At 35.2% G+C, this 15,391-nt stretch overlaps 1 protein-coding gene across 1 annotated transcript; it reads left to right on the forward strand.

The window, feature by feature from the left end:
• The first annotated feature begins 3,570 nt into the window (after positions 1–3,570).
• On the forward strand, positions 3,571–15,057 carry rab4a (RAB4a, member RAS oncogene family). The gene is made up of 8 exons (XM_007248555.4): positions 3,571–3,719; positions 5,860–5,940; positions 6,037–6,151; positions 6,666–6,728; positions 6,829–6,983; positions 8,967–9,062; positions 9,149–9,292; positions 13,948–15,057. The coding sequence occupies exons 1-7, from the start codon at positions 3,704–3,706 to the stop codon at positions 9,262–9,264; spliced, it is 642 nt and encodes a 213-aa protein (XP_007248617.2). The 5' UTR covers positions 3,571–3,703; the 3' UTR covers positions 9,265–9,292; positions 13,948–15,057.
• The last annotated feature ends 334 nt before the right edge of the window (positions 15,058–15,391 follow it).

The following is a 15,391-nucleotide window of genomic DNA, read 5'->3' on the forward strand; positions in this document are numbered from 1 at the left end:
TTCATTTCAGGGATTCTACAATGACTTCAAATGCTTGGTTGGTTTTAATTTGTGGCGCTTAGCTCTGGGACTTTTTTCAATTTTCAATTCCTAAATTACCAGTGTGTGTTCCTGCAGGAAAAGTGAGTGTATGAGAGGATTATGCAATGCACGCACATGGATTGTTAGTGGTTTACTCTGGCTTTTCTCATATGCTCTTCATTACACATGCAATTAATAACATCCACAAGTCGAAGCAACACTGCTTGAAATTTACAGCAGGCAATTTACATCTGTAATCTACAATCAATCACTTCGTCACCGTTCATGTATCTCTAGCAAATCCTAAGAGGAAAAGAATCTTGGTTTCATTAAAACTCTTCAGCATCCTTTATTTTATGTGCTCCATGATACAGTTGCATAACTGTAAGTGGTGGATAAATGGCGGGTAGTGTGGTTAATATAATGTGCTTTAAAAACACACACAAAAACAGACAAGTCTAGTTTTGCCAGACCACCACTGGCTGCATAGGATCATCATTGGTATCTCAACAAAGGGAAGCTCTTTTTAACAAAAGTTCTGTGGCATAAAATATGACATCAATAATGTTTCATGTATCATATCATGTGACTCTGTCTCGCTCTTAAAAAGGTAATTGTGTATTTGCTAATTTTTAAATCAGAAGGGCCAGGGTAGCAACACTGCGACCGCAATGCTATTACCACAGTAATGATGCTGAGCAAGGTTAACTTCCTGCATGGTAGCAATGCTAACGGCACTGTGGCGATGTTTGCAGTGTGGTAGATAACTAATAATGTTGCCTTTCAACTCTGAAGCTTGGTGGAAAGAGCCAGTCTTGTGTCATGTCATGTGTCCATTTCTTCTTCTAACAGTTTAACAGTTTGGGTATCTTAGCATCTTAGCATCTTCCAACATTCTACTCTCACATTTTTCAAACATGAGATCCTCTAAGCAACTGTCTAAATATCTGGTGGCGAAAGTCATATGCTCATCTCCCTCGGAGAGAGGCGGGAGGAAAATAACAAAGTGTATAAATCCTGTGGTTTCAATGGTTTGAAGTTTTATTACAAAGATATAGTTCTGAGTATTTGTGTATATACAGATGAGGTGTGTTGTTCCAGTGTGCACAACATAAACATCATACATCTTCATCAAACTTCTAACAACAGAAAGAAAATCTTACTTTATGAGTTTTGGAAAACAAGTTTTGTGGACTGATAAAGTCAAAATAACTATTTGGCCACAATCTGCCCTGAAACCAAACTTGAATCAAAATAACAAAGAAAAATGCACTCCTATTTTATGAAAAGAACACATTGCCAACTGTGAAGCATGGCAGTGGATCTATCATACTTCACAGCATGGCGCTGTTTTGCTGCCAATGGAGCTGGCAATATTGCTCAGGTGAAGAGAATAATGTATTCAACAAAATGCCAGAAAATCCTGGATGCAAATGTCAAACCATCTGTGAAATAGCTGAAGATGAAAAGAGACTGTTTCTACAGCAGGGTAATTATCCAAAATAAACCTCAAAATCCACCATGGACTGCATGAAGTAAAGAATTGAAGCTTTTGGAATAGTCCTTATAGTTCCCTGTTTTAATTCATATGACAAATATGTAAAATATATGAAAAATATATTAATAAATCTTAAACAACATCTTAGAATATCTCAGAACCTGTACAAAAAAGTTGAAGGAAATCTTCTCTCGTTTCTTTAAATTGCTTTTGTCAAGCATTAAATGCATTTGCATTGTAAGATTTTTCAATAGTCACCTTTCAATTGTCTAATACAATCGTATGATCCAAGATAAATATATTAAACATATATACTACCTTATTTATAGTCTTTACTGTTTTTGTCAATGCATTTTTGTTTTTAATCATCATTAGGATATAATCCTGTTTGCAGGATTAGTGTAAATAATGTGTGAAATATGCATGATGAACTACCACCCCCATGTGGTCACAGTATTTACCCTACTTCTGCCTATTAGAAATGTTTGAGAATGTTCAAGCCTAAATAAACCAGAAAGAAAACAGATAGACCAAAAAGCATAAATATTATTTGTTATTATAATTATATAATTATTTGATATTAAATTTCAATACAACAGCAATCATCAGAAATAAACACAAATACACTCCTTATTTTTTGTACTATGGATAACAGGGTTTTAAGCTGTTTTGTTTTTCAACACATAAGATGTTATCTATAGCCAATCCATTGTTAGCTGAATCATCCATTACTATAATGTAACTTTAACCAACCTATTTTATGAATAGTAATCACCTTGCTCCAATTACGAAAGATATTGCAACAGAATTCAATTTGTGAATTAATGTGTCTGAGGACAAATAAAGTTTTTTAGAATTTCATCTAAAACTTAACAGAGAAATTTAGCAGGGCTACATAATATTTTATGTTAAATGTGTTTGGGGTTCAAGTGAATACTTATAAAAATATGAAGGGGACGCGTCCCCCTTAGATTTAATTGAAACAATGCCCATGATCTAAACTGCACAGAGCATCTACGGTGACATCTTGTAAAAAAATAAATAAATAATAATAATTGTGGCCACAACTTAATAATGTGTGGGAATGAGAAAATAATTTGTGGGAATGAGATAATTAAGGCGTGGTCATGACATATTAAGATGTGGGAATGTGTTAATTAAATTGTAGCCATTAAGGCTGTTAAGGTTTTCACAGCTAACAAAGCAAGCAGCTGTCAGGGGTTGTGCGCAATATGCCTGACTAAGTAAGGTAAACATGTCTGCATACTGTTTTAAGCCTGAGCCCGTCAGCTTTTGGTATAAGAATTAAGTGTCTTCTATTTAGAATTATACCATGTCTCACCGCAAGATACTCCAAAAAATCACCATAATTTATTCTAAGATGAAAATAAAAAGAAACCAATTCAACAGTTGCAGCTGTCTGAGATCCAGAAATTGTTTGCAGTTAGTCCAAACATGCTTTAGAATGGATGATATGGGGCATATTTTGCCCCTGCACATAAATAATCTGAAGAGCCCTGACATTTAAAACAAAACATTTAGAAACTTTAAAAGTGCACAAGAAGCTTATTAAAAAACACTGTTTACAACTCGAAGCATAACCTAATCTCTGGGCACCGCCATCTTTTTAAATTAATATTTTAAAGTACTGTATCTTAGAAAGCTGTGGGAGAGGGGAGGTGGTCTATTCAACAAAGGTTAATCCTTTTTATCATGTTTTACTACACAATTTACACCAGAGTTCTACTTTAATTTACAGAAAAGCATGTTTTACTATTATCTGGCTATGACTTAATTATCTCGTTCCAATGCATTAATTATCTCGTTCCCATGCATTAAGATCTAATTCCCACACCTTAATAAGTCGTGGCCACGCATTAATTCCTTTTTTAACATGATGTCACCTTACGGGCTCCGTAAAAAGACGGAATCTTTTTTTTTTTTTTTTTGCTGTAATTTAATTTAATTTAATTCCAGGGCTCCGGGATTAGCTGGTGAGGTCCTCCCGCTGCGGCGGATCTGCAGCCTCTCAGGCTTTTACTGTGAAAATCTCTACAGGAAGTTCACAGCCTGGGAAGTCCGACAGGATGCGCGGATCCCTCTGAGGGATTTCCCGTTATTTAATATCCTCTCCGATTCAACAGAGGCTAATAAATATCAGACCTGACTCCCACAGCGTCTGCCATGTCGGAGACATATGGTACGGAGCGCTGGGTTGTGTGTTATTCCGCTGTCACGGCTGTGTCCGCGGGGCTGTGTTTATATAGCAGGTGTTCAGCTCTCATCCACCGCGCTGCTGCTGCTGTTGTGGTGTAAAGGATCGCAGGCTAAGCGCGGGGATGTATCGGTAGCAGGCAGGCAGGGCCGGGGAGCAGCCGCGGATAAACACCGGGCTGTTTACTAGCTGGAGAGAGGAGGAATTTAATACAGACCGTGAACAGGGGCAGGAGGGCGTGAGGAGAGGGCAGGAACGCCCTGAATACCGCTGCTGTGCTGTAAGAGGAGTGTGTATTAGATAGCCTGGTGTTACTATGCAGTAGAACCGAGCCTGGATCATTAGTTAGCTTAGTTTATCCAAAACTGCTAGCGTTATTTATTAGCTACCTATCTAGCTAGCTAACTGATAACTAACCTAGCTAGCTATGTTAGCTAGCGTTAGATATATAAGTTAGCTAGTTATGGTAACTGCTAGGTCAATTTAACGTTACTGGATGTTGTTCCAAACCTTAAACTACTGTAGCTATAGCTGTAGCTGTAATGTTAGCTGCCTGTTAATAAACAATACACTGATAGTTTAACTTACTAGCTAGTGTCTGATTCAAACTAGGATTAGCTATTTAATGCAGGTCTATTTCTGTGTTTTTCTTGGGTTAGTCTTTAGCTAGATTTGGTTTTAATGTTTGTGGTAGGGCTGGAAGGAATTAACCCTTTCAGACCCTGTGTCAGTTACAGTGGACATCATGTAGTTTTTTTGTCAAATGGTTTTTTTCACAGTGCACTATTTGAAACCTGTTGTGCATTAGAAAATAACATAAACCAGCCAATGAAACAGTAGTTTAGCCCCGCCCACTGCACTGGGAATAAATCAGCAACTCAGACATTAGGGCATGTCAGCACTGCAGAACAATTGAGGCAAAGTAACACAAGCTCATTATTACTAATTATTTGTGATTTAGAACACTTTTTGATTTATTTTTATGAATAAAAAAAAAGTTAATTGGATTTATTTGTATACTTTTTTTATTAGGATAATAGTGTCTTAGTTTGTGTGCATTACAGACAGAAAACTTAAGCTACATGGTTGGTTTAATGTGTTAATATGTTTAAGTAAAATTAACATTGTTGTTTTATTCTATTTATTCTATAAACTACAGCATTTTAAGTTTCCCAAACCTAAAAAAATTGTCATTTAGAGCATTTATTTGCAGAAAATGAGAAATGGCTGAAATAACAAAATGCAGAGCTTTCAAACCTCAAATAATGCAAAGATTATAATTCATAACGTTAATATTCATAAATCTTTTAGAGTTCAGAAATTAAAATTTGGTGGCATAACCTTGGTTTTTAATCACAGTTTTCATGCATCTTGGCATGTTCTCCATCAGTCCTACACTGCTTTTGGATAACGTTATGCAGTTCTGCTTGATTTGATGGCTGTGATCATCCATCTTCCTCTTGATTATATTCCAGAGGTTTTCAGTTTGGTAAAATCATAAAACATATCATCATTAAGTGGTCTCTTATTTTTTTTTCCAGAGCTGTATATATGTAAATAAGTAAGGTATCTTCTGTTGTAAACTTACTAAAACAGTGTTGTTGTTTTTTTTTTCATTATTTGTCTTTGGGCAGTGTTATGCAGGTTTGGGGGCTTCCTTGCTTTTAAACAATTTATTCAAATGATCAGTTTGTTATCAAAATGTTTATTTATAATTGTAGCCAAAGCCACAGATGCTCCCAATCTTACAAAAAATTCTCTCCTAAAACATATTTCATACCATAGAGGATACATTTGACTAATCAAATTATTATTTTAATGCAATTGTCAAAGTGGGATAATTGAGATTGTACTTATTTACATATAGAAGCTGACAGAGGGAATCTCAGAAGATAGACATTTGTTTCTGTCAGAATCCTGTAAATAACTATTTTATACTGCAGTGATTTACATATTTTACATTTGTCTTAACTTAAATATAATGAGGTTATGTTTACATCGTGTTTCATCGTAAAATCTGCATGTAAGGTGAAGAAAAAAAAACACATGCTTATACTAATTATGAAATAAGTGAAATTGTGAAAACTGCTCTGAATAAATGTTACCATTCTTATTTTCTCTTCAGACTTCCTGTTCAAGTTCCTTGTCATTGGGAATGCAGGAACTGGAAAATCCTGCCTCCTTCACCAGTTCATAGAAAAGAAATGTATGTATGTTACCAATAACAATATAATATTATTGAGATGTATTTTTAAACTATGCATCCCTTCAAAAAATAACATACTTTTTCTTGTTCTTGCAGTCAAAGACGACTCAAACCATACAATTGGTGTAGAGTTCGGCTCGAAGATCATTAATGTGGTTAACAAATTTGTCAAACTCCAAATCTGGGACACAGCGGGACAGGAACGATTCAGGTGCGCTCATGACTTCTTTTCAAAACTGAGAAGTTAATTTTAGACATTTGAATGGGGTTGAGCAATATGATAAAAACTATAACTGTTTTGCAGAAATATAATACAATCGAATACATTTGTAATAGGATTATACAGTTGGTAAATGTGTAAAGCACTGATGTGTCTCTACACAATCTAATTATGTAATATTGCCCACCTAGATTTGAGTGAAAAACAAGCTGTGTGCTCAGCATTTAGCACATATGGCCTCTCAGCAGTGTGCAGCATTACACAGAACTACTTGTTCTACCATACACTTGACCTTTGGCATAATATAAACAAAACAGTGATGAATCATTGTTGCTCAGGACTGAAATAAGTTTTTAAAATCTATTATGCTGACCTAAGCTTTGAGTATGAGGTGATTCTGCAGTATTGTTCCAGTTCATGTTTTTCACCTTTCATTGTTTTGACTTGTGAAAACTATCAGTATTTTGGGAGATTAAGCACAGAGTTTATATTTTTCCCCCCTTAGATCTGTAACAAGAAGCTATTATAGAGGTGCAGCCGGAGCTCTCCTCGTCTATGATATTACCAGGTACTGAAACAGTGTGAAATCTTGTATTTTTGTGAGTCGGGTTGTATTTTCTTCCCCATTTTTCCCCCCACCTTCTCTTAATCTGTATTTTTTTCCTCAGTCGGGAGACGTACAATGCTCTGACCAACTGGCTGACAGATGCCAGGATGTTGGCGAGCCAGAATATTGTAATAATACTGTGTGGGAATAAGAAGGACCTGGATGCTGATCGTGAAGTCACTTTTCTGGAGGCCTCTCGCTTTGCTCAAGAGAACGGTGAGTACTCCTACTTAATTAAATAAAAAAACATTAAATGTGTAAGTAAGGTGTTGAGTTGCCAGAAGAGCTTAACTGTGCCTTGGGTTAAATTTAACAAGCCTCTGGATCAGTACTGGAACACAGTTCTTCTAACACAATTTTCCTCATCCACTGTCCAACAAGTCAATCCAAAATCCAAAAAATCCCTAAATGGTTTAATTGCATTGCAATCCAGTATGATTCTGTAAGCCACAGAACATATTTTTCACAATATACCTTCTTACTCATAGGTGTGGAATGTATAATTTTGATTGTGTCCTATCAATACTAGGGGTGGGCGATATGGCTCTAAAATAATATCACAATATTTCATGGCATTTTTACGATAACGATACTTTTAGCGATATGACAAAACACTGAATTAGAAAAATTATTTTGAATTGTATTATTGCATGCAATATGATATGGCTAATTGAGATGTTTAAAAATAATAATTGTATCAGATTTGTAACAGAAGTCAATGATCCAGAATGTCATAATACTAGTAATGCACTCAAAATATCTCCATATATGCAGGATTAAAGTAAAAAAAAAGATACTGGACAGATAATCTGTGTCTAGTAGATATATAATGGGAAATCAGAACAGTGTGAATTTTTAAAAAGTAGTTAAAAAAAAAAAAAAAAGTAGTACTTTGATGTGATAATTAGTGGTGGGTGATATGGCACGATATTTCAGGGTATAATATCGTTCACAATATTCAAAATTTCTGCCGATATTATCACGTACGATACGATATGGCACACCCCTAATCAATACGTGAACTCACCTCTCCAATTTGACTTGCTAAGATTATTAAAGCATTTGCTTATTTATAAGTATTTTACCCTCTTTAGTAACAAACATGGGATTCTCAGTTAATCCTGGTTTTCCTGATATTGTAGAAACCAGTAAGATTTATGCCCGCCTTTTCCCTTCTTCAGCACACCGATTTTATACAACATAAATATAAATATAACTTAACTTACATCAACTTTGGACCAATATATGCAGCAATTAATTGTTATCATGATGTAAAGAGTATTTCACAAAATACGATAATGTAATTTAACTGACAGCAGCTGCTTCTGCTTGTCTGCAATTATCTTATACATTAAGCACAACCTTCACTTTCTCTCACTGAAGATTCAACTTGTTCATTGTAATTTTATAGATATCGTTCCCATAAATAGAAGTGCAGTGCAGATATTCTCTATCAGATCAATCTTTAGCAGAGCTAAAGAGATTCTCTATTTCTACTGAAACATCAGTTAACTTTCAGTTGACTTTTTGACTGAAGCTCCTGAAACCTGTGCCCCAATAGTGAATCAAAGTTATTTAGGATGATGATAAGATAGGATGTCAATTGCTTAAATGTATCATAGTGTGCATGTATAAAAGTATCTTTATTAAAATTATATTATTTTATTTGTCACCCATCTGAACAAATATGACGGTGTTACATTTAAGGTCATTGTGTTTGTGTCACTGTAATACTCTTTATCTAATGAGTGTCTCTGCTGTGGTTGTACCACAAGAGGCCACTATAGGCTTGTAATTAGACAGAGATTTACTGAGAGAAATACTGCGAGAACATACTCTTTATCCACTTTCAGTTAAATACAGACCCAGTGGCATATGAAAAATCAATATTGACATCAACATAATGTCAATCTGGAAGTGACTCTGAGTGAAATCTTTTAACATTGACTTAAGTTTTGTAACTTAAAATAAGGTTGCTTCATTATGTGATGTAATGATTTGTATACAAACTATACAGTATTAGTATATACATCTTTTCACAGTGATTGATTCTATTGATAGATGTAGTTGTGTAGTCTTGTCCTTATATATCTGTATATGCTTAGGTTCTAGTCATTTAGGCTAATATATATATATATATATTGTATTTTACAGTCTTACTTAAATTACTATATATTTTTAATTCTGTGTGTCTTTCAGAACTCATGTTTCTAGAGACCAGTGCTCTAACAGGGGAGAATGTGGAGGAGGCCTTCGTTCAGTGTGCTCGTAAAATCCTCAACAAAATAGAATCAGGTACTGCTGTAGCTGAAGCTGTTACAAAATAAGGAAAGTGTACTGCTGGTGTAGCATGTTGTGAAGTTTTTGTGACTTGTGCTCAGGTGAGCTGGATCCGGAGAGGATGGGTTCAGGAATTCAGTACGGTGATGCAGCACTGCGGCAGCTACGCTCCCCAAGACGAGCTCAGGCTGAGAGCGTGCAGGAGTGTGGCTGTTAGCATCCGGACGTTAGAGCTGAACAGCCAGGTGAGAGGGGACTTTACTTTTGATTCATTACAGATTTTTTATTTAGTGAGAGAATACATATTAGGGGTAACTCCTTGGTGAATCAAAATTGCTTTTGTTTGCTTGGCTTAATTACAGCAGGGTGATATCTTAAAACAAATTATTATCTCCAAATCCTTAAATTAGTAAATTATATGCATGATTTACAATTACAATAAAAACTGAAAAATAAAAATTACAATAAAAACTAAAAAAGACTCAAGGGAGTCAAAACCATACAAGTACAATAAAACTTTAATTAAAACATTTATTTTGTTTTTAGGGAATAGCAAGCTGCTCCCTGCAGCATTACAGCCTTATATATTGCCTTATATTTCAGTTAGGGCAAAGTGCAAAAAAAAAATCACTTCCACATTAGAATTGTTTATAGGCTTTTTGGCATATGCACAAGCCTTTCTACTATACTTCTATTAGATTGTCTCTGACAGGACAGATGTAAAAGTGTATACAATTTTCTCAGTAATTTGATCTTCCAGCACTAGGTATAATTTAGAGTTATGTTTAAAAATGGCAGGTATAACCTTTTAAAAGTAGAGTACTGTAGACTATAAAATATTACACAGAGGCTATGACCAAAATACATCTATTTTCACGTTCAAATTGTAAAGTGGAATTTAAGCATGACTTTATTCACTATAAACTCCCACAATGCATTAGTAACCAATAGTAAACATTGGAACTCACTATATGAGTTGAATTCGGAACCAATGTGCATTGTAAGTCTTGTTACTAAGCAACAGAGAGTGGAATAACCTAGACCCAGTGGCATTTTTCTCATACAAGAGTTTGATAGTAACTGGACACAGAGAATTTCACATATATTCCCATCTATTTGTTAGTAGCCAATAATGGGAGGCTTATGCTAGTGTATATGATGTAACAGTCAAACATTGTGTCTGAATTTACTCCTGTTTAAGCAATACAAGTGCTAGTAAACTAAGTAGTCTCTTCTTATATAGTGCATTAAGGAGTAAGGAGCCACTTTAAAACACTAAAAATGTAATTTCTTAATAAGCATAGGAAATTACAATACATTTTAACAGTGCAGAATGTACTTCTAACATAGTTTAGATGTAGTTTCTTGGTAGAACTGTCCAAATGCTTTAAGGGACACAGCCTCTTCTACCTAAAAATAGCAATTCTAAATATAAACAGATGTATACTGATTTAGTTTAATAATAGGAGATTATAAATATAAAGGATATGTAAAGGACCAAATCATGGAATGATTAAAAAACTATATAAAAAGGTTATGCCTGATTTACGTTTTATGTCCTGTGCTCTTTAAAATTAATTGAATAATTAAATGAATTAAATGAATAATGTACTGTAAAAGTAACAGTTTCATCTTAGACTACACAGGATTTTGAATAGTAAATTTCCATTTAAAGGAAATTATAGTCTTTTACTAGTCTACGGTACATGGCTACCCGCAGGAAACACTTAAGCTACAGTTCCACTCATTGCTGACTCCGATTTAATGCACCACACATGTTGGCATGTCTAGCCCTTTTGGAGAAGTATTGCCGATAGAATACTGTAGAATAATACTGCTCCATCCAGTACTTTTGGAAAGAATTGGGGCGTTGGTGATGAGATGTGGTGCTGATCATTCAACATTCTGACCTGATTTACAATCTTGTTGTGGAATACAAGCAAATCCTTAAATCAATTCTCCAATATCTGGGACCATTGTTAAACAATATGTAATATATAAACATACATTAAACCAGTTAGAATTTCCTGTTGATATATTTTGAGCTTGTGAGAAGAACACAGATTTGGCTTCAGATGTCTCCTTGATGCCCTCAGCCATTTGTTACATTAATTTGCCAAACCATGTGTAGGTTCAGTCATACAGTGCTTCCTTAAGGAGGGTTTCAGAAATGGTTAAATGCACACATTTGCATATATAAAATTACTAATTGCTATATTATAAACTATTAACATGTTTCTGTATTGATTTATTAGTTTCTATTAGCAAATGTAAACTTAATTCCAATATAAAATAGTGTGAAAAATACAAACAAAAAACAGACAGGTGGCAGTCAAGTTTTAAGTGGCACTTGTGAGTGTAACTTCATATTGTAGTGTTTGACAAAGGTTATCCCTTTCCCATGTGGTTTTATTTTACTGAATGATGTGAATGTTGTCATACTCTCTAAGGGATCAGATATCACAGGTGGTGAGCTTAGGCTTGTTCCCTTGTCCTTTACACACTGAAATCTGTTTTTTAATGTTTCAATATTTTTTCCTGCATTTGTTATAAACTGGAGATTATCTCTGCTCCTCAAAGCAAAGACCCAGCCTTATGCGGATACCTCTTTTTACCCAATCATGATTACAATGACCTGACCTACCTCATTACTAGCTTAAAACTTCCCCATCCTAACTCTTTTTTAAATGTGTTGCAAGCCTAAAATCCAAGAATGGATGAATATTAACAAAATAAATGTTGAGCAGACAAAACAAAATATCTTGGGTTCATACTGTCTGCCATTAAATAAGTCACTCAAATTCAGTGTTGGAAGTACTGCATTTTTTATTGCACGTTTTATACTGTCACAACGTTTTCTTATTTTAAATTGAAAGGATTAGAACAATTGTTTCAGATGCGTACAACATTTGAACAATACTGTACAGTATTTTTGCCATGTTGTTTTGATCACCTTTAATAAAATGATTAGTAATATAGACTTGTATAACTGCTGGTCCTGTGTAACATCCCCTTCCTTTCCCTCTTGTCTGTAAAAGGATGTTGGTAGAAGCTCAGCAGCATCTGTACTGTATTTGGCATGCTCTCGGAAGGAGGAGTCCTCTTTGATACTGGGGACTATTTTGGTCATTAACGCCCCCTCTGCCCTGCTCAAGTTAGCTCTGCATGCCCGAGTGGCGATGACACAGCGATGCTGAGCCACGCTAAGCATATCCCCCGCCCCAACTCCCCCAAACAGGCGCAAACACACACACACACACACACACACACATACAGGTTCACTCACTCTTTCCCAACTAAAGAAAGAGCAGCTGCACAAACCTTGTTGCCACCCCCAGAACTTATCATTTAGGCCGCACACATACAGAACAGTGCAGGGCTTCGGTTATATTTAACACCAGACACCCTGTGTCCTTCTCAGACCCTTAGCACCACAGGTTTCTTAGGTCCCTTATTTGGCTACTTTGGAATGCTAACCAGAAATAGAGGTCCAAGGTGGATCCAAGGTATTTGTGGAGGGAGAAGACTAATAAACAGGCAGATACTCATAGACCACCTAATCCTCAGAGGTGAAGAAGAGGGTCTCGATTAGGAATGGTGTGAATTCCAATTTCAATTTTTTTAAATCCTTTCAAAATGAAGCTGCAGCGTTGTGAGATAGCAGTAAGAACAAACCACGCCAAGTTATTTACAGTATTTGCAACACTGTTAAAAGATCCAGGTTTTTTTTTTTGTAGTATTTGAAGAATACATGTATGTAAAAAACAGTTCTCAAATCCACAGCACTCATTCAGCTCCTAAAGGTTGTGATAATTAGCTGATGTTAATTAGGGCCATGACCCCGAGAGACAGGGATTTGATACCCCTGTTTGGGGCCCCTGTGCCATATAGAACCCTTTTATAGAAGTTCTATAACTGTAGACCCACTGGGTTTAAGGCCCTGGGATCTCAAAGCCAGAAGTGTTCACCCTGTTATAGAACATCTAATCAATATATTCAACTACTTAAGCTCTCTGGAAGCATATTGTCACTGTCCTGCAAAAATCTTGGGTCTTCATTTTTGCTGTTTTTCACGTTTTGACATATTGTAAATATGACCGTTTAAAATCTCATGGATCAATAGAAAAGCTCCAAAATGATTTGAAATAGAATCTTATTAAATTTACTTATATTGAAAGTTAATCTACTAGTGTAAATGTACTATTGATAAGATGGTGTTTTTGCTATGATGATCAGCAGTCTAATTTTATGGACCATTTTAAATAATCAGTATTTCTTGCTTAAGTGCTTCTTAAACTGGCATTGGATCCTCAGCAAGTGGTGATAAATAAGGGCAGTCTTGCCTGACCAAAGAAGGTAACTGAAACTGAAAACAGCTGTTCCTAGTAGTTCAATTTTAGGTTTCACCTGTCTCAACATGTTAAACATGACACAAATGAAATAACTCTGCTCAAAAGCAAATCAATACACTACAAAAAATGTGAAAAAAAAAAACTTTAGCAAAGTTTGATTTCTTTTTTATAAGTTGATTGCGACAAAAGTTTCAACAAAAAAAATGCAAGTTGAGTCATTTGGGAAATGTTTTTTGCTGCACAAGAAAAAAATATATACTGTAGACTTAAAAAAAAAACGAGTGGAGAACAGGATTTCTGGAACCTTGGCCCACAATCAGTCCATTTTCTGGCAGATAACCTACAAATGCAATTCAATATGTCATTAAGTTCAGCTAAATTTAGAGTTTTGTGTGTGTGGGGTGTTGATTATTTAGGCAGTGTTTTAATGCAAATGTAAATGAATAAAGGTAATGTTGGTTGTTGTGCTTATTTTTACCTTTTTACACAAATGTTCATTTGTGAGCTTATCCGTAGTTTAATTAGCTGTTTTTCTATTTGGTCCTCAGGCAGGTTTTATGAAGCTAAGGAGGATATCAGTGGGGAATGGGGTGAAAGGCCCAAGAAAGAGAAGCAGCTCTTCCCTCACCTTCCTTTTACTTCGGTTCCAATATGCCAGAGATCCTGAGATGCCTCTGCGCTCCAGAGCAGCCTGGGAAACGATAACTGATCCGCTGGGCTGAGGATAAGATGCCTGCTGTGGTCAAAACCCTGGAAGATGGTGTACCTAGACCCTTGCTGAAAGTTCTGCACTGAGCTATCTTAACCCTCTCTGTACTATTCTACTCTTCCCCCCTTTTAACATATGTAGATCTTGTTTAGAGAAGAGCTTATATCATTATCATTTGGAGCATGTTTTATGGACTGCATTATTCAGAACTTTAACCAGTAGGTTTTATCAACTCGGGATCAGGTCAGTTCTGACTTAAATGGTCTTATCAATGACACGATCATTATCAGTGTTTTTACCATGACATGATACTGTTGTATTCCATTTATTCTTTTCCTCTCTGCAGATGACAGATCAGATGTTTTGGGTATTTCTTTTGGTCAGGAAGATTGAAATGCTGCAATATACCAGGTTTTATAAAAGTGATTGCTGTCTTCTGCGAGAATGCACTGTTTTTCTGTTCTGATGTTTTTGGTGCACAGCATATCGGAGACGTTCTGTTACTGTAAAAACATTATATATATACTGCACTGCATATCTTCTACTATACATTATATCACAGTAAAAGACATTTAATAATGATGTAAATTGAAAGGTTGAGTAATATTCTACGCAGCATACTTACATGCTGTTGTCCTGTTTGAAATTGTTCATTGAATTGAATCATGCCAAGTGTAATTAAAATCAGTGTTTCATTTCCAAATGTAATACATATGTATCTTCTGTCCATATGTATTATGTTAGAATTTTTTTTTTGAGCTATCCATTCCAGTTATTTATGAACCTTCACTTTATCCAGATTCAATGATTGTTTAAATGTTGGCACATTGTGACTGTATATATAGTTTATGAATATATAAGCTGGAATGAAATGGAACACATAATACACTGATTTCTATAGATTTTGTTTATTAAAACATTTATTAAAACATTTACCTTAAAACCCTGACCTGCCTCACCCATTAACCAAGTTAAAAGTACAGTTGTAATTGTAAGATTACATATTGCAGATTTTTTTTGAGGGAACAGACTGGTAATTTGTGAAAAGCCTCAACAGTATGAAGGTTTGTTGTGCTGGTTACTAAATGTAAGCGCTCAATTTAAACTAGACATTTTACTAACACACTGTTTTCATTTTGTACTTTATCAGAATTATAAGTAAACAAGTTCCAGCACATAAAAAATAAATACTAAACCTAATAAACAACATGATAAACTTATTCAAATCTGATTGCCATGTTAAACCAGTGCAAACACAAGTCTCTCCAAGATACATTCAACAA

This window comes from Astyanax mexicanus, chromosome 7 (genome assembly GCF_023375975.1).
Source record: "Astyanax mexicanus isolate ESR-SI-001 chromosome 7, AstMex3_surface, whole genome shotgun sequence".
Classification (NCBI taxonomy): Eukaryota; Metazoa; Chordata; class Actinopteri; order Characiformes; family Acestrorhamphidae; genus Astyanax; species Astyanax mexicanus.

Coding starts and splice junctions, on each gene's coding strand:
- rab4a (XM_007248555.4), top strand. Junction 5,941..6,036: donor CCAGTTCATAGAAAAGAAAT/GTATGTATGTTA, acceptor TTGTTCTTGCAG/TCAAAGACGACTCAAACCAT. Junction 6,984..8,966: donor TCGCTTTGCTCAAGAGAACG/GTGAGTACTCCT, acceptor TGTGTCTTTCAG/AACTCATGTTTCTAGAGACC.